Source organism: Sminthopsis crassicaudata, chromosome 2 (assembly GCF_048593235.1).
Source record: "Sminthopsis crassicaudata isolate SCR6 chromosome 2, ASM4859323v1, whole genome shotgun sequence".
Taxonomy (NCBI): domain Eukaryota; kingdom Metazoa; phylum Chordata; class Mammalia; order Dasyuromorphia; family Dasyuridae; genus Sminthopsis; species Sminthopsis crassicaudata.
Window position 1 is genome coordinate 571,410,500 of NC_133618.1, and position 26,594 is coordinate 571,437,093.

At 33.3% G+C, this 26,594-nt stretch overlaps 1 protein-coding gene across 1 annotated transcript in view; it reads right to left on the reverse strand.

Moving 5' to 3' along the window:
- The window catches only part of TMC3 (transmembrane channel like 3), a 58,230-nt gene extending 50,534 nt beyond the window's left edge, over positions 1 to 7,696 (reverse strand). Inside the window, exons 1-2 of the mRNA XM_074285228.1 lie at positions 7,595 to 7,696; positions 5,811 to 5,957 (exon numbers count right to left, since the gene is read on the reverse strand). Of these exons, the coding sequence (XP_074141329.1) occupies positions 5,811 to 5,957; positions 7,595 to 7,683 (236 nt within the window). The 5' untranslated portion in view covers positions 7,684 to 7,696. The remainder of the gene's footprint in view (positions 1 to 5,810; positions 5,958 to 7,594) is intronic.
- Between the last annotated feature and the right edge of the window lie 18,898 nt (positions 7,697 to 26,594).

Genomic DNA, 26,594 nt, shown 5'->3' on the forward strand with positions numbered 1-26,594 from the left:
TGAAATATACTTCCGAAAGCAATCTTTACCCTTCATTTTATGGATAAGGAAACTTAAATTCTGGAGAGATTGGGTGAGTGACTTATCCAAGGTTATATTTACATGCAAAAATCAAGCTAGGATTCAAACCCAGGTCTTGTGTTTCCCTATCCAGTGTTTTTATACTGCTTCCTCATTATTTTCATGAAAAAAAGACATTTTTAGTGGGGAGAACTCATCTTTAATTTTGCCCACATCTCCAAAGTACAAATTTCAGTCAATATATAATAATAATATCACACTAATCAGTAATCACACACAGCAGTAACAATATATTACAGGCTAGTAGCCCTTCTTCCTAAGAGTAGCATAGTGGACAACAACTATATTAAAGGCCAATGTTTAGCTTCAGACTCAGAGTTTTCACTATGGCCTATATGGGGTCATATTCATTTGCTTTCCAAGGAGATATAGCTTAGTGGACTTCTCAGAGAAACACCACAATTAGCTTTCTGAAGACATAACCAGTAATATGCTATATTACCATAAGCTAGTAAAGATGGATTTATGGGACCAAGAGAAAAAACACAAGAATTAGAGGACAGCAGTGAAGATGTGCACTTACTTTTTGCCTTACTCAGGAAGAAACCCAACCAGCTATTGCCAAGCATAACCAAGTCCCAGACTATCCTGTTTTTGTAGAGTGATTGTGAGGATGGAACTCTTTATCATCCTCCATTATCTATACTTCACACCTATGGAAATCTTTAAACAACCTTTGATATATTAAAGTAACATATCTTTAGACAGGTCTGAGACCTAGTCTGCCAGTTATTCCATCTGTCTCCTCCTTGATCCCTCTCTCTGACCCCCCTGACACTTCCCCTTTTCCCCTGAAAAATCCCCAAGTTATATTTTCCCTATAAAAGATCTGCTCATAATGAAGATTTTTGGTCCTTCTCAGTCCTTCTCAGAACTAAGCCCATTATGAAGTCCTCCAATTTCTCTGTCTCTCTCTCTCCCCTTCTCTTCCTCCTCCTCCTCCTGCATGTCCTCTTCTTTCCCTCACTCCCCCTATTCATTCTCTTCCTCTTTCTCATAATGCTTATCTTTAATGGCTTTTTCTCCTTACTATAAAGCTACATCTGGTAATACTTCCAGGAGCAGATACATTATGTCTCCAATATCAAAATAGCTACTTAATGTGGATTTGTGAGCTACTAATGCTTCTCTTGGGAGAAAAAACAAAACAAAACAAAACAAAACTTGAGATGGGGAGATCTATAGATGGTAAAACATAAAACCAATGATCTGAAAGATATTTTGCTCATATAAAGTAAAGAGTTTGACTTCTACTTTGGAGTGCTTATGAAGGAAAACTGTGATCATTAGGAACCAGGATTCTGTTCAGTAAGATCAAGTGATGCTGACTAAATTAATTTCCTCTTCTGATAAAGTAACTAGAATCAAGGATTCTAGATCAAGGGAATGTCATAATCATATATGGCCATATTTCAGTAAGGCATTTAACAAAAGCCTCTCATAGCATCCTTGTGGAGAAGATGAAAATATATGGACTGCATAGTAGAAATTTTAAGTGGATTTGGATCAGGTTGAATGAACAGGACCAAATGAGTGATGATTAATGGATGACTATAATCTTGGAAGAAGATCATTAGAGGACTGACACAAGGTTCTTTTTTAGGCTGATAAATGTTGTTAATCAATGATATGGGAAATATATAAAATATTTAATATTTATTTGTATGATATGATGCTTTGAAAGATAGCTAACATGTTGGATAAGATTTGAAAAAAATTAGACAAGCTGTGCTGTCTAAATCTAACAAAAGGAAAAATTTCAAGGACAAATATAAATTTCTATGCTTGATTTAAGGAAAATATACAAGTACAGGTTAGAAAAGATATATTTTAACATTATTGGCTTAACATTATTAGTTGTGGATAGGACAGAGAGTATTCTAGGAAGATGGTGGAGTAGATCATAAAATTTTAGATCCTCCAAATCCCCCACCCCTGCAAAATACAGAACATTGCTTCAGAGCAGCAGAAATAAACACAAGGTTAAACAGTTGTTCTCCAAAGACCCCAACAAAGATTCAACCTTCTGAGGGTGGAATTTGGCTTGGATGAAAGGAAACACTTCCAGTTTTACTCTGCAGAGTTAACAAACAAAAATCTCTGGGGGTAGCTGGGTTGAGAGGTAGCCTCAACCTTAGAAACTTGGATCTCATAGAGGGTGTGCAGGTCTGATAGCTTAATGGAAAAGATTGAAGAACTTTTCAGTTTTAAGGGATGCCAAGGTGCTGACCAGATAACTCCTAGACTGTGGCTGCAGGAAGAAGAAGCACATCTGGTGAGTGCAGTAGTAGAGGAGTAGGGACTCTGCTGGCTATGAGCACTTGCAGGTGAGCAGACTCCTTAGTTTCAGTTCCGGAAGAGAGGACAGCTGTGGTTTGCAGCTACCAAAGGGATTATATAGACCAAGATCATTTGTAGGACAATGTATATGGGGATTCTAACTGTGCCTTGGTGGTGGTAAGAAGAGCCCACGTTTGGGTCCTGAGATAGATCTCAGAAAATAAAAGAAGGTCCCGAGGCTTGGGGCATTATTCCCTATCCCCTGGAACTACATTTCAATTACATTAATGACTGCTAAAGACAAAATAAAACAAAAATAAATAAATAAAAATCAAAAACAAAGGAGAAAGAACACAACCATAGATAGCCACTATGCGGACAGAGAAAATCTGGGTTTATAGTTAGAGGAAGATAATGGAGCTAAAAAAAACCACTTCTTTTTCAATGAGAAATGATGAATGGTCCCTAGTACAAAAAAAATTCTTGGAAGAACTTAAAAAGGGCTTTTAAAAAATCAAATAAGGAACATTGAGGAAAACTAAAAAAAAAATAAAAACAATCCAAGAAAGTTAAGAAAACTCTAAATAGAAAATCAACCAACTGGAAATAGAGAATCAAAAACTTAAGGAAGAAAATGATTCTTTGAAAACTAAAATTGAACAAGGGGAACCTAAAGAGATCCTAAGAAACAATAAAATGAGAAAATAGAATAGAAAATAAACATCTCTATTCTGAGAACAGATCAAGGAGAAAAATATAAAAATAGTCAGGATGCATAAAATTGTGATAAAAATTTGTGATACAATATTAGAAGAATCAAGTAAAATTGCCCTGGAGTTCTAGAACAAGAAAGCAAAGCAGACATAGAAAACTAAAACTAAAACCAAAACAAGACAAAGCAAGCAAACAACATAAAAAACATTGAACCTGAAAGATATCCCAGGAGGTAAACTTAAAGGAATATCAGCCAAGTTTCAAAGTTCCAGATTAAGGAGAATATATTGGAATTGAGGGAGAAAAAAATCAATATCATGGAGCTAACATAAGCATTACACAAGATCTAGCAGCTACTATATTGAAGGACCATAGGTTTTAGAATATTATATTTTATAAAGCAAAAAACCTGAGATTGTGACCAAGAGTAACTTACCCAGCAAAGTTAAGTGTAATCCTAAATAGATACTTAACAAACTCAAAATATTTCAGCCCCAAACAGCAGAATTTAAGAGAAAATTCAACATATAACATCCCCTCCAAATGAGGCAAACATTAAAAATCAGTTATAAAGGGCTCATTAAGTAAAGCAGAGGGATAAGGAGATGGGTAAATGGCAAGAAAGAAAGTGAAGAAAAACATGAAGGAGGATAGTATACGACAAATAATTGTAGTCTAGAATGTGAATGGGATGGATTTGCCTATAAAATGAAAATGAAAAGCAGGTTAAAAATTTGAATTCAACATGTTGCTTACTCTGTAGTACTACTATATACCTCTCAGAAAATGATAGGAAAAGATAATGATGAATGTTGGAGGGGACGTGGGAAAACTGGGATACTAATGCATTGTTAGTGAAGTTGTGAACTTATGCAACCATTCTGGAGAGCAATTTGGAACGATGCCTAAAGGGCTAACAATGTCTATATCTTTTGATGCAACAGTGTCTCTACTGGGCTTATATCCCAAAGAGATAATGAAAAAGGGAAATGGACCCATATGTGCAAAAAATGTTTATAGCAGCCCTTTTTGTAATGGCAAGGAACTGGATGCCCATCAGTTGGGAAATGGCTGAATAAGTTGTGATGTATGAATGTTGAGGAATATTATTGTTCTATAAGAAATGATCATCAGGAAGATTGTAGAAAGGGCTGGAGAAACTTACATGAACTGATGCTGGATGAAGTGAATAGAACCAAGAGAACATTGTACATGTAACAAGATTATGTGACGGTCAACTCTGATGGACCTGGCTCTTTTCAACAATGAAGTGATTCAGGCCAATTCCAATGGACTTATGATGGAGAAAATCATTTGCACCACAGAGAGGACTGTGGGGATTGAGTCTGGATCTCAAAATAGTATTTTCACATTTTTGTTGTTGTTTGCTTGCATTTTGTTTTCTTTCTCATTTTTTCCTTTTTGATCTGATTTTTCTTGTACAGCATGGTAATTGTGGAAATATGTATAGAAGAATTTCAAATATTTAACATATATTGGATTTCTTGCCATTTAAGGGAGGTGACAGAAAGAAAGAAGGGAGAAAAAAATTTAGAACACAAGATTTTGCAAGGATGAATGTTGAAAACTATGCATATGTTTTAAAAAATAAAAAGTAAATATTAAGTAAAAATAAAAATATGTTTTTAGGATACATTATAAAAGTGAGAGATACACATAAAGATAAAATAAAGGGCAGGATTAATTTAGTATCTAAAAGAAAGCAGGGATAGTAATCATGATCTTAGACAAAGTTAAAGTTAAAATTAATTTAATCAAAAGTGAAAAATTGAGAAAACACATTGTGTCAGCAATATTATTTTATATTGTTTTAGCCCATTTAAAATATCTATACAGTATGAATACTGAGTGTAAGCCTGTCAAAATAGACACAGAATTGTACGAACATAAATATAAAGCACTTTTTATACAAATAAACTCAAATATAAATAATTTAATATTTATTATTTCTGGGTAGGAAAAGCCAATATAATTTTAAAATGACAATTTTACATAACTAATCTATTTATTCAAGGTAATCTCTATTAAATTACTAGAAATTATTTTACTGAGTTAGAAAAAATAACTTCTTTTGGAAGAACAAAACATCAGGAACTTCAAAGAAACCAGGTGAAAAAGATAAACTATATTAAAAATTGAAAGCATTATTGAAGTGTAAAAAGGAATAATTTTGAATTTTGTTGTTAGAATTTTCTTGTATAAATATAACCTATGTAGCCAAGAATGGCCCAGAAAGGTTGACTTATCAAAAGCCACATAGGTAGTAAATACCAGAGCCTAGATTCAAACTTAGTTCCTATGATATCCAGTTCAATGTTTTTTTATCAGCTTTCTTATATTGCCTCCCTGTATTTTGTAATGAGCTCATAAAGTTCAAAAAAATAAAGTCTGAAATTATAACATATATTTTAGATGAGAGCATAATTTGGATTTTGTATCATTAAATAAAACTTGGAATTCTAAATTCTGATATTCTTTGATTTTGTCCCAAACATAATAATCTCAATACATGGTTTCTATTATAATTAACAAAAAAAGAAGTTTATGTCCTTTTAATTCATTATCTCATAAGTTTAAAATGGTCCATCACTCCTCATATATATAGAAGATGGTTTGCCATTCTTTCTATAATAGACCATTTTGTTGCGTGACCTCCTTCCCTTAGTCAAAAGTCAATAAAAGTTTAAAAATGTTCAGTAATGAGCTATCTTTACCTTAGTGCTTTCAGCTTTTCCTTCATGGGCCATGGTCTGCAGCGAATTGTGGCCATGAGGTCTTTCTGGAATTGTATATTCTGGAAGATTTGTTCTGGATCATTGCTGTCCCCTCTTTCATCATTATTATCACTATCATCCAAATTGCTGAGTTTAAGAAGATATTGGGAGAGGGAGGAAAGGATTATTCTGATATACTCTTTTAATTTTTTTTAATTTTAGTAGTATTTTATTTTTCCAAATACATGCAAAGATAATTTTCAATTGTAAAACCTTGTTTTCCAAATTTTTATCCCTCTCCTTCCCTCTTCCCCTTCCCCAAGATAGCAAACAATCCTATATAGGTTAGACATATTCAATTCTTCTCAACATATTAACACATTCGTCATTGCTTAACAAAAACATCAGATCAAATGGTAAAAAAAATAAGAAAAAAATCAAGAAAACAAACATCAATAACAACAAAAAGGTGAAAATATCATGCTTTGATTCACATTCAGTCTCTATAATTCTTTCTCTGGATGTGGATGGCAGTTTCCATCACAAGTCTATCAGAAAACAATATACTCCAGCAAAACAATAAAACTCAGTTTTACCCCAATATCTTATCAGCATAGTGTAATGGATTCTACTAAGCACTAACCCACTACTGCCCCCTATTGTTATAAGGATTCACTTGAATGGACTTGTTTTTCCAGATGAAACAAATCTGAGCATATTGAGAAAGGAGAGGGGAGAAGTTTAGATTTTCTGAAATGTTTTGTAAAATACAAAGTGATTCCTCCTAGAACAATTTCACTAAAATAGGAATTTATTTATAGTAATAAAACTGTTTCTTTGGATAACATGAGTAAATAAGCAAAGAAATACAGTAAAATCTCATTTATGCAATATCATATTTGAGAATTTAAGGTAATTGTGACAAATGGCCTTTAGTTTTATGAATAAGGTTTCGCTAAGGAAATGTAAACTGGAAATGAGATTTCAGGGGAAAATATGCTTAAATGATTTCAGAGAACGATGTCAAGTATTTGTTTGCATACAATTAATACACTCATTATAAATCTTTAAAGCTGATTCAGGGGGACCTCCACTTCAGAACCCTTTGTTAGTAACATAATTAGTCTGTGCTTGAATATAATAAGTGGCATCCCTTGAAAATTATTCTTATTTCTTCTAATTAATCTAATAGCAATAATATAAGTTATCATCACATTTTATGGTTGCAAAGTATTCCTAACTTCATTTCTATTGGTAAGATTTTAGTGTTTAATATTTTAATAAATAATTTTGGTACCTATTTATTTGAATCATTTTGTGAGCATCATATTAATTCTTATATTATCTTTATCATTACTATTTCAACTCTCTCTGTATTTTTAGGAAGTTGAAAAATAATCTACTTAGGTTCACTCAGCACAGATACTGGAGTTGGAACACAGGTTTGGGGCTTCTAGAGTGCTCCCTCAAGTTTTCTCTCTATCTGAATCACTATCTCTTAATTTCTGTTTCTGTCAATATTTCCAATTAGTCTATGTTTCTGTCTCTCTGTATTCCTGATTCTCATTTTCTCTACCTGTCTCTCTTTCCCTTGACCCCATCTTTCTGTTTCTTTGTCTGTCTTTGCCTCTGTCTCTTCCTGTGGCTGTAGCTGTGTCTGTTTCTATCTTTGTCTCTGTATCTGTCTGTCTCTTCTCTCTCTGGTCTATTCCTATAGCAGAAGTGACATACAACAGCAAAAACTTAATGATATCCACCATTCAAAAAAACAAAGAAACACTCACCTGAACTGTAGTGGCTCCTTGTAAGGGTACAGTTGGCTGGCATCCCTCTTGATGCTTGCATAGCGCCTAGACAACTTTGAAGATTTCATGATAGCAGGTGGATTTACTATTATCATCAGAGTAGCAATTAGGCAGTCAGGAAGTGGCAGGCAGAAGGGTCTGTATCAGACAGTGTTTCCTGAACATGAGCTCAAGGGAACAGCAGTGCTCTCCACCACTTTGAAACAGAAATCCAAGCTCCCACATCTGGTTCTCTTACAAGGCTGCTGATGGTCATGCATATGTAATTTTAAGGTGGCAGCACACAGTATAGACTGAAGAAGATCCTGCCCAGGAAAAGGCTGGCACTAGAAAACCAGTAGATCTTGGGATGCTTATTACCATTATCAAGTTGTGATTTTCACAGCATCTGTGCTTTGAGACTTCAGTCCTGGCTCTGGGGCTCAATCTAGATCTTATCCGGTAGGATTTCTAGGCAGCTCAGATCCTTTAGGTTTATGATCAGGATTACATTTCTAAGGGGTTCAGAATGAACTCATGTCTATTGCAAGTTCAAGGTAAATACACGCCTTCCAAAAGCCATGGGGACAGAAGTATCCCCTAAGTCAGTAGATAGGATTTCTAAGCAAAGATTCTCCTCTTTAATTTATTTTTTAGCTCTCAGATTATCTTTCTGCTTGTACAGACTAGGTAGGAGAGTCCAAATTGAGAAAGAGCTCTCTATCAGAGGTTGTGTCCTTGCCACATATTAATCATGTGGCTCTTCTCACTTCCTCCTCAACAAAATGCTGAAGCTAGACTAGATTATCTCTAATCTACCTTTTAGACCTAATCTATAACCATCCCTATGATCCAATGAGAGATTGTCTTTTTCTGTTTTCTCTGATGGCCCCTCTTTCTTTCACCTTGTCCATTGTAGTCCAGCACACATAGGCGGCTCAAATGCATTAAATCTTGCTGTGACATAAAAGAATTCCAAAATACAAATTTCATAACTGCATTTCACAAGACCAGATTTGGGGCCTATTAATTTCTATCCTTCAGAATTATGGTTACTTGTAGTTCATTTAGTCAATGCGCTATGTGGCTACAATGTGCCAGACATTGTGCTAAGCACAAATGCATGGCCTGATTCTACACTTCTGGCTAAAAGCAAGAGATTTCCTTCTATTCTTCCATGTTCAAGTATCACCATTTTTAGATACTGGTTAAATATGTCATAGCATAGTTCCTCTAACCAACTTATTGAATATCCTTCTGGGTTCTATTCATTGCAGGTTGCATTCATTTCTACCTCCATTTTTAAACCTTATTCTAAGACCCTTCTCCCATGCTGGTCTCTTAGCCCTTTTGTTCTGGATAAGTTCAACCTGAATCCTATCATTTTAGTCTTTCTTCCTTTCTCTGCTTTACTTTCCTAGCTAGATTAGATGTATGTTGTCATTACCATTGTGTTCTTAAAATGTTTCTATATAAAAGCATTCATAACAAATAAATTCTTTACACTGTGCTCATTTCACCATGGCCAGCCTTTCTCAATTGCTAAAAGTTCTCCCTTTACTTATTAACAACTATGACCTATTTCTGAAGACATATTCACATGCCTTTCATGTTGTTTTTGAAGATTTGAAAATAATTTTTTTTAATTTAAGAAAAAAATAAATAGCTTAATTTTACAAATGGAGAAAATGAGCTCTGTAACTTGACATCAATAGACTTTTTTTTTTTTTTTAGAACTGTGCCTAGATCCCATATCTCTGAACTATAAGCTGAGCATTTTATTAGATTAGCCTTCTAAAAGTGTACATTAGAACCCATCAAAGTTCTTAGTTGGTATAGGCCCTGGGTCCACGTTGGAGCAATGAAAAGAAAATTTATGTAAATTTGATTCACAGTACTAATTAGTCTGGTTAATTCTTCTTCATCATCTTCATTGTCTTCTTTTCCTTGCTTTTTCCTCCTTCTCTTTCTCCTCCTCATCTTCCTTCTCTTCCTTCTCTTTTTCTTAATCTTTCTCTTTCACAATATCCTGGGCCTCATTCATATTATTCATATTATTACTCAAATCTTAATTATTAATCACTTCTATAGACACAGAGACACAGAAATATACCACAGAGTGTGCAAATGTGTGTGTATGTATACATATATAAAAATATATGTATACATATGGTCTCCTAGATATATGTATACATATGGTCTCCTTATATGTGAATACACTTTATGTGTACATATATGGTCTTCTTTCATCTATACTTTCATATAAAAGTAATTAGCTAAACAGAGCAGTAGGCTCATCTACTTAAGATGAGCTTAAATTTGGTCTCAGATATTCATTAGCTATATGATCCTGAGCAAGTCACTTAACCCTGTTTGTCTCAGTTTCCTCATCTGAAAAATGAGCTGAAGAAGGATATGGCAAACCACTCTAGGATCTTTACCAAGAAAATTCCATATTACATCATCAAAAGTCAGACATGAGTCAACAACAACAATAACCACACACTGATGTGAATACGCCAGCACATTAGGAGAAAGAAAAGAACAAAGGGAAAAATAGTAGGAAGAGAGAACATTTAATTCCCTTTTATAAGCAGTGTCTCCCTTTTGATAGATGTTTTCTATTTATTGTTAGTTCTAAGTTTTTAATAGCATAAATCTCCAGATATCTTAATTTTCAAAATAAAAACTCTAAGTTTCCCATGTCATTCACTTTAAATTCAAGTCTGAAAAAGTTTCATAATTAAAATACTAAAGTTTGTACAAGAGCATTCATCTCAAATAAGCTCCTTAAGCTGATTATTACATTATGTCCAGCCTTTCTCAATTGTCAAAGGCTTAGCCCTGACATTAACTATTATAGTCTATTTCTGAAGACACATGCCTTTTGTGTTGTTTTTGAAGATTTGAAAAAAAAGCTTTCCCTTTAAACTAAGAAAAAATAATTGGAAGGGGTGTTCTGGAAATTATTAACCAAAAAAATGCAGAAAGAATAGATTATATCAGGTTATTTGGGAAACAACTGAATTAACTTTGACATAAGAACAAGCATTTCTTAGCATTTTTTTCAAGAAATTATCTTAAGCAATAAGCTTGAAACTAGCCAGATGCTTTATGATTCTTATTAGAGGGAATACAATGATCTATCTATAATTCATTTAGAAGATATGGATGGATTTATATGAGAAAAAGAATTATTAGGTATAGCCATTATACATTGTGAGTGGACACAGACTGGAAGGAAAACGACTGACTTCCTATGAGGGAGACAACAATTAATTGATAACTAGCTGCAATGGGATATATAATATGCCTTAATATGACTAAGATCAGAATCAGTCTAAAGGGATGCTTTCCCCACCTACTTTTCACTCAGGTCTTTTATCTCCTTTACAATTTGCTTGTATTTCAATCTCTTACTGATCAGTGACTGTGGTATAATCACACAATTTTAAATAGCTGATTTCAGAGCTTGTTAACAAGTTAACTTTTCATTGAATCACTATTAGACAAAACCAATCCATTTAAGAGAAGTAGCTATTCATATAAAACTTGATAGGGTCCATTAACAAATGGGATCCCTAAGATTGTTTGGAGATGATACCTACATAGGACATACTCAAGAAGGAAATGTCAGATTGGAGAGTTACTGTATTTTCCACTTGTGTCAAAACTCTTGCAAACATATAGACTTTGCATTCTTTTCATTCTTATAGTCTATGATTAAATGACTCTGTAACATATGTTATAATCATAAACTTTTAGCTAGAAAACATAGACATTTACTTAAACCACTTCATTTTTACAGAAGAGGAAACAGACTCAGAGACGTTATTTTTCCAAGTCCACAGTTTATTAGTAGCAGAAACCTTGGTTTAAAGGGCCTTTTAAAATTTTCAAATTTTAGCTTTAATTTTTTTCAATTAGTTTTTTTAAAACATTTTCTAGAAAACATCATGATATTTTAGAATAGGAAGGGACTTTAGATATCATTTAGTACAATTGCCTCAGTTTTTAAGAAAACTGTGTCACAAAAGAAATTATTTATCCAATGTTACACAGATTATTGACACAGACCTAGATTCAAATTCACATCTTTTTACTCAATATTCAAGGCTCAAAATGCTGCCACAATGTTATTCTTTTAGAAGTTTATTTTTGATGTAACATTATTTTTGATTCTGTTATGTTTCTGAGGTAACTTTAAATATTGATTCTATTAGTTATAAAGTTCATTGCCAAATTCAAATTGCCAATCCCCATTAGACTCATGCAAGGCAATAATAAGAAATGATAGGAATTCAAAATAAAGTGCCCTGAAATAAAAATACAAAAATAAATCGATAAATATCTATTAAGATTGGGTACTCTACACACTGATTCACCTCGTTACCCTTGTTTATATGTTGTTAGTTATATGTTGTTGTTTTCAGTTATGTCTGACTGCTTGTGACCCTATTTGAGTTTTCTTGGCAAAGATCTTGTAGTTATTTGTCATTATCTTCTCCAGCTCATTATAGTGATGAGGAAACTGAGGCAAACAGGGTTATGTGACTTACCTCAGTGTCTGAGGTCAGACTTGAACTCAGCAGGATGAGTCTTCCTGACTCCAGGCCTGGCATTTTGTTAGCTGTGCTACCCATGCTATTTTGAGTATGATTTTGAACGAAAAATGTATGGTTTTTATATACATAAGCTTATCCTTTAGCACTGGTACAATGGATTATATATATATATATATATATATATATATATATATATATATGTATTTCAGAAAAATAAGACAATTACTTTCTATATAAAAGAAAAGGCATATATACATGAATATATTACAAAGCAAAGCTCCCGAAGGCAGAACTTCTTCATTTATGTCTTTGTTTTCCAAGTATCTAACATGGTCCCTGGAACATACTAGGCACTTAAATAAATGCTTGTTGATTGTTTTATTATTGAATGCAGTTGAATGTGCAATTTAGTGTTTCATTATAAGCATTTGAAAATAAAATACACTGTACTGGCAGGACTCTATTCATGAGAGAGATGCGTCCTCTGTTCCAATGCTTTACATATAGCAGGCATTTAATAAATGATGTTGAAAAGATGAAAAAAAAAATGAAAAAGTCAACTCATTATTTTCCCATGAAATAAATGCTATCAAAAATGTTTGCATTCCTAGAAGATACTATTTATTAGGGAGGATTCTGGGAAAATGCTGGAGGTCTGAAAATTTCAAGCTCTCCATATTTCCTCCACAAATAAAACAAATTTGAGTCTCAGAGTGAACAAAGACCAGTAAAAAAACAAATAAGACTTGGGGTAGAACAGGGGTCCTGCTGAAACAACCAGAAGAACTAAAGAAAGATCCTGGTACTAGAGTTTAATCCTTGTGAATTGTAAACACCTCCAGGCTAGCTCTACAGAAACAATTAGAGGGTAATCCTGGGCTAGCTGGGTTCAAAGGTAGCCAGCCTCAGCCCACACAAGAGGAACTTTTACCCCTCAGATAGCATGAGGAGTTGGGGGTCTGAGTCTGGGAAGACTGAGTGAATTCTAGCTGATTAGGAACACCAGGCCCAGCTGTGCTGTAGAGCAGTGGCCCTGGGTGAGGAGGAACCAGCTCATCTGTGAGTGCTGAGGCAGTGGGGCAGGGATGCTGCTGGCTGCAGGCACTTATGTAAGGGTGGAAGTCTTAGTTTGGGATCCCAAGTCAGAGGAGAGAGCTGAAGTGAAACCAAAAGCACCATTTCCCCATCCCAGAATTAGAAGTGCTTACACTAATAAATTTTCATTTAAAAAAATGAGCAGGCAAAGGAGAAAGAAGCCAACCATAGAAATTTACTATGGGAAGAGGGAAGACTGAGATTCATCTTCAGAGCAGAACATTGAAGTAAAACAAACAGAATCCCTTCAATAGCCCTAAGAGTAATGATAAATAGCTATCTTTCCAGAAAGATTTTATGGAAACAACTCAAAAAAGTTTTTAAAAATCAAATGAGAGAAACTGAGGAAAAACTAAAAGAAAAAGAATCATTCAAAAAAGGAAGATTTTGAAAAAAAAGTTAACCAAATAGAAAAGAGATATAGAATCTTTTTTAAAATTAATTTTATAATTATAACATTTTTTGACAGTACATATGCATAGGTAATTTTTTACCACATTATCCCTTGTACTCCCTTCTGTTCCAAATTTTCCCCTCCTTCCCTCCATCCTCTCCCCTAGATGACAGGCATTCCCATACATATTATATATGTTATAGTATATCCTAGGTACAATATGTATGTGCAGAACCAAATTTTGTTGTTTTTGTTGTTGTTGTTGTTGTTGTTGTTGTTGTTGCAAAGGAAGAATTGGATATGGAAGTTAAAAATAACCTGGGGAGAAAAACAAAAAAATGCTCACAATTTACACTCATTTCCCAGTGTTCCTTTTCTGGGTGTAGCTGATTCTGTACATCATTGATCAATTGGCATTGGATTAGCTCTTCTCTATGTGGAAGATATCCACTTCCATCAGAATACATCTTCAGCATTGTTGTTGAAGTGTATAATGATCTCCTAGTTCTGATCATTTCACTCAGTATCAGTTGATGTAAGCCTCTCCAAGACTCTCTGTATTTATGCTGCTGGTCATTTCTTACAGAACAATAATATTCCATAACATTCATATACCATAATTTGCCAACCATTCTCCAATTGATGGGCATCCATTCATTTTCCAGTTTCTAGCCACTACAAAAAGGGCTGCCACAAACAAATTTTGGCACATACAGGTCCCTTTCTGCTCTTTAGCATTTCTTTGGGATATAAACCCAATAGTAGCACTGCTGGATCAAAGGGTATGCACAGTTTGATAACTTTTGGGGCATAGTTCCAGACTACTCTCCAGAATGGTTGGATTCTTTCACAACTCCACCAACAATGCATCAGTGTCCCAGTTTTCCCACATCCCCTCCAACATTCATCATTATTTTTTCCTGTCATCTTAGCCAATCTGACAGGTATGTAGTGGTATCTCAGAGTTGTCTTAATTTGCATTTCTCTGATCAGTAGTGATTTGGAAAACTCTTTCATATGAGTGGAAATAATTTCAATTTCATCATCTGAAAATTGTCTGTTCATATCCTTTGACCATTTATCAATTGGAGAGAGATACAGGATCTTAAAGAAGAAAATAATTCCTTAAAAATTAGAATTGGGCCAGGTTTGCCAGTGAAGCTATAAAAGACCAAGAAATGACAGAACAAAATCCAAAAAAGGAAAACATAAAAGAGAATGTGAAACAAAAGAAAAATGATAGATCTAGAGAACAGATCAAGGTGAGGAAAAATAAAAATAATTGGACTACCTAAAAGCTGCTAACAAAAAAAAAAAGAACCTATACACAATAATACAAGAAATAATCAAAGAAAATTGTCAGAACATGAGAGAAAAGTAGAAATAAAAAAACCTTCGGATCACTACTTCAGAAATCCTATAAGAAAAACACATTTGAACACTATTATTAAATTTCAAAATCCTCAGATCAAAGAGAAAATTTTACAAGAAACAAATAAACAAAAACAATTCAGATATGCTGGAACTACACTTAGAATTATACAGGATTTAACAACAGCTACAAAAAAGACCAGAGGTTCTGAAATATTATATATCATCAATCAACAAAACTGTGCCTATAGTCAAAAACAAAATATCCAGCAAAACTAACCACAATATTGCATGAAAAAGAAATGAACAAACACTGAACACACAGGTTTTCGGCATTTTGTCTCAAGCAAACCTGAACTTAGAAAATTTAACATATAAGAGCCAATTTCAAAGACTAATTTCAAGGGATTGAATAAGAACAAAATGTTTCAATTTACATGTGAAAATGTAAACAATATGTCTAAGACTGACAACAGTAATTGTTTTGAAAAAAAAATTGTTTTCAAAAGAAAGATTGGGGCAGAGCCAAGTGTGACCTGACTACAAAAAGCAAAACTACAAAAAGGAAAAGGTAAAAATAGTAATCATGCTATATCAATGAAGATCAGAGGAAGAAGAGATATAGAGACATTAAATGAGGGAGGAGGGCTAGGGAACAATACATACATACATACATCTCTACATACATACATATATACATAATACATATATGTGCATACATATACTATGGAGGATATCACACCTTCCAAAATCTATAAGGAAATAATGGGGTAGGGAATAGGATAAGGGGAGTATGAATTAATAGAAGTGAGATAAGGTATGTAGATTAATGGAAATGGGATGAGGAAGGAAAGAAAGATTGGGGGGAAAGATAAGGAAGGGATCTATAGATGGGGGGGGGGGTTAAATAATAGCAAGGCAATTTAAGGAATAGAACTAAAGTAGCCAGGACAGGAAATAAGAGATATACACAAACACAGTAACAAGGATCAGAGAAGAATTTATTTGGGAAAAATATGGCTCCAATCTTTGATCTCAAAGTCAAATTTAAAGATTTAATCAAGAGAGAAATCTAGTGTATCTCAGCCATATTAATATTGTTTTAGATTAATATCTATGTATGTGTAAATGTCTGTATATATATATGCATGTAACTATATGTAACTATATGTATGTGGATATGACTATATGTATATATGCATACATATATTCATATATACATATTCATATACTCATGCACACATATATATCTCTATCTATCTATTTATCTATGCATATGTATATCCATGCTTACATGTAGCCTGCTTAGGGTAGGTTAGGGGGGAATGAAAATTTAAAAAAAAGAAGAAAGTAAAAACAAAAAACCTATAAGAAAGCAAAGAGAAGATGGACATTAATTAATATAAAGTCTTTTATTATTATATATGCTTTGTTGAAATTTGATTTTTTTGTTACATATTTTGAATGTTCATTTATATTTTGCTGGTCACATGACAACATTTCATTTTTCTTTTTTCCTTTTTTTCTGTCTTTTTTTTTTTTTTTCTTTTGCATCAATACCTTCAACTAATGTTCATACAACTTGATTTGAAGAACCTTGACCATTCTGGTTATCATCTTTCAGATATTCTCCAAATTTCTAAAGTCTATATTAAAATGTAGAGCTCAAGAAAGAGTAAAATATTCAGGTTGTGATGTGAATGAGAGGGAATCTGGGTGACACTCATTTCACTCATCCTGGATGTTAGACCTCTCTTACATGCAACGTAATCCACCTTTCAGTTTTTGGTAATTACATCATATTGTTGATTTTTTTTTTAATTTGCCCTCTGCCTTGACTTTTTTCACATGCACTGTTAACTAGTTATTATGTTATCATATCCATTATCATCCCCAGTTTATAGATGAGGAAACTGAAGTTGAAAAAAGTTAATTAACTTGTCTAGGGTCACATAGTTTGTACAGATCTGAAACAGGGTTTAAATCCAGGTTTTTCTGATTCCACATTCAACACACTATGCCACCTAGTTCTCTATAATTTACTTTCACAATTGAAAGAAACCTTACAAAGGACCTTTAGGAGTAAAATCAATGTAGGCATACTGGGATAGATTTCTTTTTTTAAAATAATTATTTTCAAAACCAATTCTAAACCTAAATGTCCTGCTAATGTCTATGAATATTTGCTTCCTAATGATGTTTGATGACAATGATACTCTTCTGTGAGGATTGTTGTCTGTTTCTCTTTGGGGTTAAATGATATGATAGGAATACTTTAAATATATTAATTTCCCCTAGGATTTCTGAAAGCATTCTAACTACATTATTCTCCTTCCAAAAATGAGGAAAACAAGACAATAATTGGGAAATTGAGTCCAAATAGTTTGGTAAATGGCTTCTAAATACAAAGAATAGTCATCAGTGCTGGGAAAACAGGAAGGAAAATGGTTCTCTTTAGACAGAATATTGGATGATATTGGATCCATCTTTGATGTCTTCTTTTCCTTTACCAAGTCAGTCATGATATCCATTGATTCATCCTTTAAAACAACTCTTGGGTTCATGCTGTTCTTTCTATTTCCAAGCCCACTAATGGCCTTTGCTCTTGAATACCTCCTCCATCCCTTCTAATCCATCTTGCATAGCTAATAAATCATCTGGAAAATTATTTGTCAAATGTAGGTATAAAACTCCCAAGGCTAGGATCAAAATCACTACACTAGCAAAGGGATTTTTATGGTAGACTGTTAGAGGGAAATTTTATAGAAATAAACCCAGGTCAATTGGAAGTCTAGAGTTCAAGATAGCTAAAGTTTAAGAGAATCATAAGGTGGGAGTATCTAGACATTGAAAGTCCAAGAAAAGTCAAAAGTCTAGAAGCTCAAGGCAATAATGTTAGGAGCCATTGAGTTCTGAGTAGAACAGAAGCCTGAGAGATACAAATTAATATTTGTTTACGATTCTCAGATTTTACAAACTACAGTCATACACTGTTCTATATAATATCCCTATGAGGTAGACTCATTTTCATACTCACTTTACAGGTGAGAAAAAATGAGGCTCAGATAGAATAAATTGAATTGTTGAGGGTCACTAGTAAGTTTTTGAGGCAGAGATTGAAATTCAGGTTTTTGTTTCTTGGCTTTTTACTCCAGGTGCAGTACATTTGTATTGTTATATGTTATATTGTTATATGTTATATTGTTATATGTTATATTGTTATATGTTATATTGTTATATGTTAACACATATAAGCAGTGTGGCTTGATAGATTGCTGGGATGAAGAAGGAGGAGGAAGATATAGATATAGAAGAAAATATAATTTTTTATTAAACCTTCCCTCTGATACTTAGTATACTTGTGACCCTACACATATAGTTTAATCTTTATGTGCTTCAAGCATCTTCCTAGGTCTTGTCTAGTAACCTATAAATGAGCTGTGATTTGTGGTGGAAGAGGAAGTTACCACATGGGAATTTCCTCAACCCATTGAAAACACAGATCCATCCATATTGTCTAAGGACACAGAAGGCTCTTTTTTCTTTAAAAAAAATAAATTATTGAATTTTATTTTTTTACTTCATCACAAAAATTTCACTCTTTCTCAAATTATAAGCAATTGAGAATAGACATAGACCTGGAGATGTTATCAACCCAATCATTATATAGCATAGAGGTCTCTATCATCTGACCATGATGGGGTATTTAGCAATAGCTATGATCCTAAAGCAGATTTTTACCAGTATTATTACACACACATACACAAAGTTTATTCTATTGAATTTAGGCAAAATAACTGCCAGATTTGCTTCTGCAATATACTATATTTTTTGTTTGTGTCTGAATTGCAACATTTATAGCATAGATATTTGAATATTATTTTCCTGAATTGCAAGACCTCCCAGGCAATTAGAAGACCTGGATTCTAGTTCCAAGTCTATGACTTATTGACTGCGTGACTTTTGGCAAAACATTTATCCTCAGAGACAAATTGTTTCTTAGTGAAGAGATGAGGGTGAAAATGTTTAGCTAAAAGTAAGCTAAGAAAGCCATTGGTATAATGAAGGAGGTTTGAATCATATAGTCTTTTACAGTTGAAAGATAGCTAGAGTTGAATCAAGCACTCTTATTTTTTTTTCCATATGAAGCAACAGCTTAGAGTGTTCTAAAAGCATCTAGTATTTTCTAGGTACTGAGTATCCCTTAGGGACTAAGAGCATAGACCAATCAATAACACAATCAAAAAGTAACTTTTTCATTTAGTAACTGCTGCATGCTAGGCACTATGCTAGGTATTGTAGAGATAAATAAAATGATTGCTTCTCACAACAATTTTACCTTCTCATAGGGGAGAAAGGTACATAGATAAATATAAAGAGAATAAATGCAAGTAATACAAAGTATTTAAATATAAAGGATTGAGGGAAGCAGGGAGGGAATTAACAGTTGGGGAAATCAACAAAGATTTCATGAAGAAAATTGCTGGAACTGAATCTTCGAGTAAGAGAGGGGACTCTGAGAAGTGGAAATGAGGATAGAATCATTCTAATCATCAAGGAAAGCCAACTTTAAAGTTATGGATATGGAGAAAGAAATGAAATATTGTATATGAAGAACAGAGAAGGATCAGTATAATGTACAATAAACCTGCAAAGATAGGTTGATGGAAGGTTTTCAGGGACTTTGAAAATTAAATAGAACAGATTTCATTTTATCCTGGAGGCAATAGGAATTAATTAGGAAATATTCCAAAAACAAAAACAAAAACCTGTAACAAAACAAAAAACCATGTACAAGCTATCCTGAATCAGTTTAGGTTGAGCCATACAAAATTATTCATTACTTATCTGGTATGTTTAGGTCTGTTTTGGTCTCCTAAGACTAGGCTTTTTCTTGATAGCTTCTCTCTGTTCTCTGTACTCATTTTCTCACATGTTCACTATTCCCTTTTCTGGAATTCCCCCATAATTATTTAGAAACTTCCATCTCCAAGCATTCTCATGGAATGATACTTTCCCATGAAATTAAATAAAACTTGGAAAACCAACAAAATGTTCCTGATAAGATCTATTCTCACCATAAAACAGTGACCCTCTTCTTTATGGTCTTCCTAAATCTTCTCACACTCAAATGGAAGGGATAGTGAGAGCCTCTAAGTAGACCTGATTCTGAATCTGAAGGGAACCTCCCTCAAATTTTTTAATCCTTTTACCTTTCTTCTGTGGACAAAAAATCATTTCATCTGAGATTGGAATTTCAGACAATGTTAACAAAGTAAAGAAAAAACTCAGGCAATGTGAGAAAACTTATTTATTTTTCCAGAGGAGCCATAATGAGAAGGGATATTGCATAGAAGTTTGACTCCTAGGTTCTTTGTTCTTTTTACCTTTTAGCTTTTTCTGAACCCACAGACTATCTAAGAGATTAATGGTAGCAGGACCCCTCAGATGAGTGAGGCTATTTGTGTCTTCAAGTCAGTTAACAAACTGAGTGTTTAAAAAGCAGGCCTTGTCTTTGTGGATTTTTATATATTGGATATGCCTAAAGCAAGTCCCTCTGTATTTGGAAAATACATTTCCTTTGAAGAAGACGATTATCTGAAAGAATGTTAAAATGCTGTGAGCACCCTAGGAGATATAAATATTTACCATTGCTTCTCATTTTTAGAGTACTTATGTTTTTTTTAAGCTTTGAAATGAATCTATTATGCATTCTTTCGAAATGGGACTATTGTGAAAAGCTTAGCATTATTATTATCCAAACCATATGTGCTTTGGACATCTTCAGCGCTAGACTTTGAGAGCCTTTTGTTTCCTGTTCAAGAGTGAAATATTGAATTTCAAGGACTGTTTTAATTTTCCCAAAGGAGGTTGCTGATAGTAAAAAGGATAGTGTTAATCTCAATGATTTTTGTTAATGGCTATGGGTTACATATGTCAATGGCTCTTCTGGAAAGGGTTCAGTGTTTCAAAAATAAATTTTAAGTAGTTACTCTTAAATGACAGTGTTATTTCAATCTGCCATAGAACTATTGACAATTTAGCACTCTCTAATATAAAAGTCTATTCACCTAGATTTTGGGTAATGAAAATGAATTTTAAGTAGACTAGAAATTGCTTGTTTTTTAATAGTGGATGATTATGATTGTGCTCCTCACTCTTCTTTAAAATGTCCTCCTTTTGGATAAATAATTTCTAAGTTCCTCACCTAGAGTTCTGATGTTCCATCACTATTCATTGTATTTTATATTAGGAGAAACTATGATATAAATTCATTGTAATCTCTATGGAGCCACAAAACAAGTCAGGGAAAGAGTAGATGCCACGGAGGCATTATTCCATTTTGTGAAAGAAGAAATGAGTATAGTGGGAAAGAGTCCTTAATTAAGATTTAGGAGACTTGGTTTCAGATTATAGGTCTGTTACGAAGGTTAGCAGATTCATTATCTTAGAAGAGCCTATTCACCTCTCTAAAATGCAGTTTCTCATCTGTAAAATACTTTTCTTGAAACAACCTTATGAGGTTGAAGAAGGCAAACTGCTTTTAAAAATAGTAGAGCGTTACTTAGTTGTAACCTATTGTTTTTTCTGGTTTAGCTAATCACATTTAGAGAATGTGAAATATGGTATGGATTTTTCCCTGCACAGTTTGTAAATTTTTAAAATTTCATTTTAAACATTTTTATTGATCCATTTTGTTTTTACAAGATAATCCTTTATTAATATATGCTCCCTTGTTTCAAAGAAAAACTATAAATTTTAAAACAAATAAGCAAAGCTTATTATATATGATAGGATATAAAATGTTCCACGACCATAGATATCCCTCCTTTCTTTTCTACAGAAAGGAGAAAATTGTCTCCTCATCTAAGCACCTATTATTTTCTACCAGAATTAGTCATTAATGTAATCATATTCTGCTGCATTTTAGCACTGTTTTTCTCATGATTGTAGTAGTCATTGTATAAATTCATGCTCTCATCTTGCAAAGGAAAATAGTTAAAATTGAAACCAACCACTTTTTCAGATCTTTCTCTTTACCTCAATATTTATCTCAGTAGAAAGAAACCAGCACTCAAGTTGATTCTAGTTAAACAGCAAACATTCTGCATCTGTTGGCAGAATGAACAACCAGTTTCTGGGCAAATCATTTCAGTTCAATATTGGTTAAAATAGTGAAAAGCAACATTTTGCCAGGGGTGGGACCCTCACATTTCATTACACTCTGCCTGCTGGATAACCTTGAAAGAGTAATCACTGGCAGTCCTTAATCCCAACTAGATGTTCTAAATCTTACAGTGTCATGTTCTCATAGTCTGGCCTCTGCACTTTTCCTCCTATTGAATGAGCTTCACATAAATTATCTAGGAAATGAAATAAAATGTAATTAGAGTGGCCAGCAGCACTGAGGCAGACAGATAGGAAAAAGCTGAACGACGATGCAGCTTGTCCAGCTGGCTTTCAGTAAATGTTCTTTGGAAGAATAGGGAGAAACAAGACATGAATCATTATACCACCTCACTCCCAAAGATGCCATTAGCTCCCAAAGACAAAGGAAACCCAAATAAGAGCCATTTGAAATGAAAGGGCCCATGCCAATGGAATTCTTTTTAAAAAGGAGCCTTCAGATGCCAGTTTTATCAGGTGAAATACAGGGCATCTCTTGCGTGATAGCAATTTCCTCACAATTCATGAAACAACATAGCTAACTGAAATCCACCCATCATAGACTAGGTCATTTCAATGAATGGTGAGAAACATCTTTTCTGCTAGAATTATTAGTAAGGAAAGAAATGCTCCTAAACATTCATATAATAGAAGGTGTTGCAGGGAGTGATATAAAATTGGATGAGTAAATCTTGAACCTGATTTATGCAAGGAGCATTTAGTTAGTTATAAGGGTGCTAAAAGCAAATGGAAAAGGAGGTATTTGTGCTTGTTTGCTTTTTTGATCCAAGATAAACAATCTCATGACATTTTACTGACATCCTACCATTGCCTGTGCAGATCAGATTAGATCCGTTAAGTGGATCCACTTCTAATGGAGATTTATTTATATAACACTATGCTTGGTATATAGTAAGTATATAAGTTCTTCTTGATTGAATGAAAATTGTTATTTTTATTTATTATGGAGAATGTATCCATATAAATATAAAAAATAGCTTCTATTTTTTAACTTTAATTCTATAAAGTGTTGACATACATGATCTCATTTGAATTTTACAAAAATCCTGAAAGGTAAACAATACAGGAATGAATAGGGATAGGATTCTAAACTTATGAATTAATTGATGGAGGCAATTCCAAGGTAGGGTAATTCCTTCCATCAATATAAATTGACACTTTTTTTCTTCTCTCAGAATTATACCTAATATGGGTCTGAAGTGAAACTTGAACTCAGGTCTTCTTAGCTTCATAGGCAGTTCTACTTTTCTTTATCCACTAAGTAACATTGGCTTTCAGAGGTGAGATTCACAAAGGTTAAGTCACTTGCTATGTTCACATAAGCTATAAGGAGTTTGAACCCAGACTTTCCCCATTCAAAGTCCTTCCCTTATCCATTATACCATGGTATCTGTATCTTCCCAAAAGGAAGAGGCAAATTAAGCTGGAGATAGATTTAGGGCTGGAAAGAAAATCAGAGACGAGTCTAATCCTCTCATTTTATAGATGTGAGAAATTTGTGGCACAGAAGCTAAATGACATCCCCAAATTTCACAACTATTGTTGCAATGAGATTTGAATTCAGAATTTCTAGACTCCAACTTCAGTATCTTCTATGCTATACTATGCTGCCTCTCAGATGAAGCTGTCCTGATTAGTGTTCAAAACCCTCCATAATCTGATCTTCCTTTCCTTATCTAAATATTTCTCATTGTTCTCTAAAGTCTAACTTCTACTCCTGTCATATATTTCTCTTTGTCTCATAAATCATGCATATTTATATTAATTTGTACCTTCATGTGTTCACTTATATTATTGAGAATGATCCTTCCTTTCTCTAACATGTCTAAATTCTACTCATCTTTCAAAGCACAGTTCATTTCTATTTCTTACATGAGATCTTCTACATTATTTCTGCTTTTACTGGTCTTCACTTTCTTTGACCCATACTATTTTGAGCTTAATTATAACTCTCTTGTATTATTCATTTTGGTAGTTCCTTAAATTAAAAAATTGTGTCATACTTATCAGTGGTCTTCTTATACTTTGTCATAGCCCATAGTTTTGAATACATGAGATAATTAAGACAAACAAAAAACAATCTTTCATCCCCAAATGCTGTTTACTGACTATCTCTGGAAATGTTGATGGATTGAAAGGGATTTCCAGAAAGTCAAGACTAGTCAACAAGAATTTCTTCCTTTTTAGAAAAATAGTATTTTAATTTTCTAAATACAAGCAAAGATAGTTTTCAGCATTCACCATTGAAAAACTTCGTGTTTCAATTTTTTTCTCCATCTCTTCTTCCTTCCTTCTCCCCAAGATAACAAGCAATCCAATATAGGTTAAACATACTCAATTCTTCTAAACATATTTCCATATTTGTCATACTATACAAGAAAAATCAGACCAAAAGAGGAAAAATATGAGAAAGAAAAAAACAACAACAATAAGCAGATAAACAATAGCAACAAAAAGGAAAATACTATCCTTTGATCCACATGTATTCTTCATAGTTCTCTCTCTGGATTCAGATGGCACTTTCCATCACAAGTCTATTGGAATTGCTTTGAGTGACCTGCTGTTGAAAAGGACCGAGTTCATTATAGTTGATCCCCACAAAATCTTGTTAGTGTGTACAAGTTCCTGTTGGTTCTGCTTACTTCACTTAGCATTAGTTCTTCTAAGTCTTTCCAAGCTGTTCTGAAATCAGCCTGCACATCATTTCTTACAGAAAAATACTATTCCTGTACATCTATATATCATAACTAATTCAGTCATTTCCCAACTGATAGGTTTCCATTCATTTTCCAGTTTCTTGCCACTAAAAAAGCATTATTGACAAGAAGCATTTAAGTGCTTACTATGTATAGGTATTGTGGGAAATCCTTTGGGTACAAAGAAAGGGAGGAAAAAAATCAATCCTTATTCTCAAGGAGCATGCAGTCTATTTATCTGGAAGATATGCAAAATAGTTATGTACAAAAGCAGAATTTACAGTATAAATTGGAGTTGGTTTTGCAAGGTATGAATTGGACTAGAGAAGACAGAAGAAAGGTTTCTTGTAGAACATGAGACTTTAATTGAGATTTCAAAGAAGCTAGAAGAAGGGTAAAAAGAGAGAGAATTCTAGGCATGGTAGATATCTAGTAATATGTATGGAGTCAGGAAATAGAGTTCCTTTTGTGAGGAACAATAAGGAATTCAGTGTTAATACATGGCAAACTATCTGAAAAAATGAAAAGTGTAAGACTGTGAATGTAGGAAAGGATTGGATTATAAAGGTCATATAAAAGCCAGAGGATTTATATTTGATTCTGGAGGTAATAGGGAGCCACTGAAAAAAGGGTTATATTGTTCTTTTTTTCTAATAGTCTTTAAAAAGAAAGAGGAAAATCAATTTAGAAATAATTATATTTAAATTGTTTGCAATAGATACCTAAGATTTTTCCTTTATTTTTTATTGATGCTTTTAGTAATTTACAACCCATTCACTTCCCAATAAATATTCCCCACAGAACAGTCTCTCTTATTACATATAAAGATAATTAATTAAAACCAGATGATCCAGAAACAACAACCCTGTCTGACAGCATATGTAGCATTTTGGGGCCATAGGCCTATTAATTTTCTACAGAGAAATGATTTTAAACACTTCTTATTTGCATTCCCAACAATTAGCAAAGTGCTTTCCAGAGACCAGTCTTTATACATGTAAATATGTATTTAAAATGCATGAATACATATATATTTAAATTGGAATACTATCATGCAATCTTGGTGATATAATTGAAAATTTGAAGAGAAGAAAATGGGACTCAAGTGATGCCTTTTTTATTCATTACCTCTAACTTTATCACCTACTTATCTAAAGCTCTGGGGAGAGGTGGGAAGAAGGAATTAAAAGAGAAAGAAAAGGGGGGGACAAAAATACTATGTAATATTGATTGTGAAAACCTGCCGGGTTTCCATTAAAACTTTCATCAAGGATAACCTCATTATATGAATTATACTTATAATGATTTAAATATAGATGGGAAAGTAGGCATATAATCCAGCATTTTGGTATGAGAACCATCATGTAGTGGATAGAATATTGGACTTGGAGTCACAGGGGCCTGGGTTCAAATTCTACTACTCTCAATCAATTAACAAAAATGTATTAAGTTCCTACTATTTGTCAGGCACTGTGCTATCACTAGCTATATAATACTGGCCAAATCATTTATTGTATGAGTTTCATAATCCTCATCTTTAAAATAATAGAAATACTGACATTGTGGGTTTGTTATGAAGAACACATAAGATAACACATTTAAATAATTTGATCTTCACAACAACCCATTTTATATATCCAATAGGATTTCCCAATTAAAAATAATACATAAATTATTATTAATTATAGATG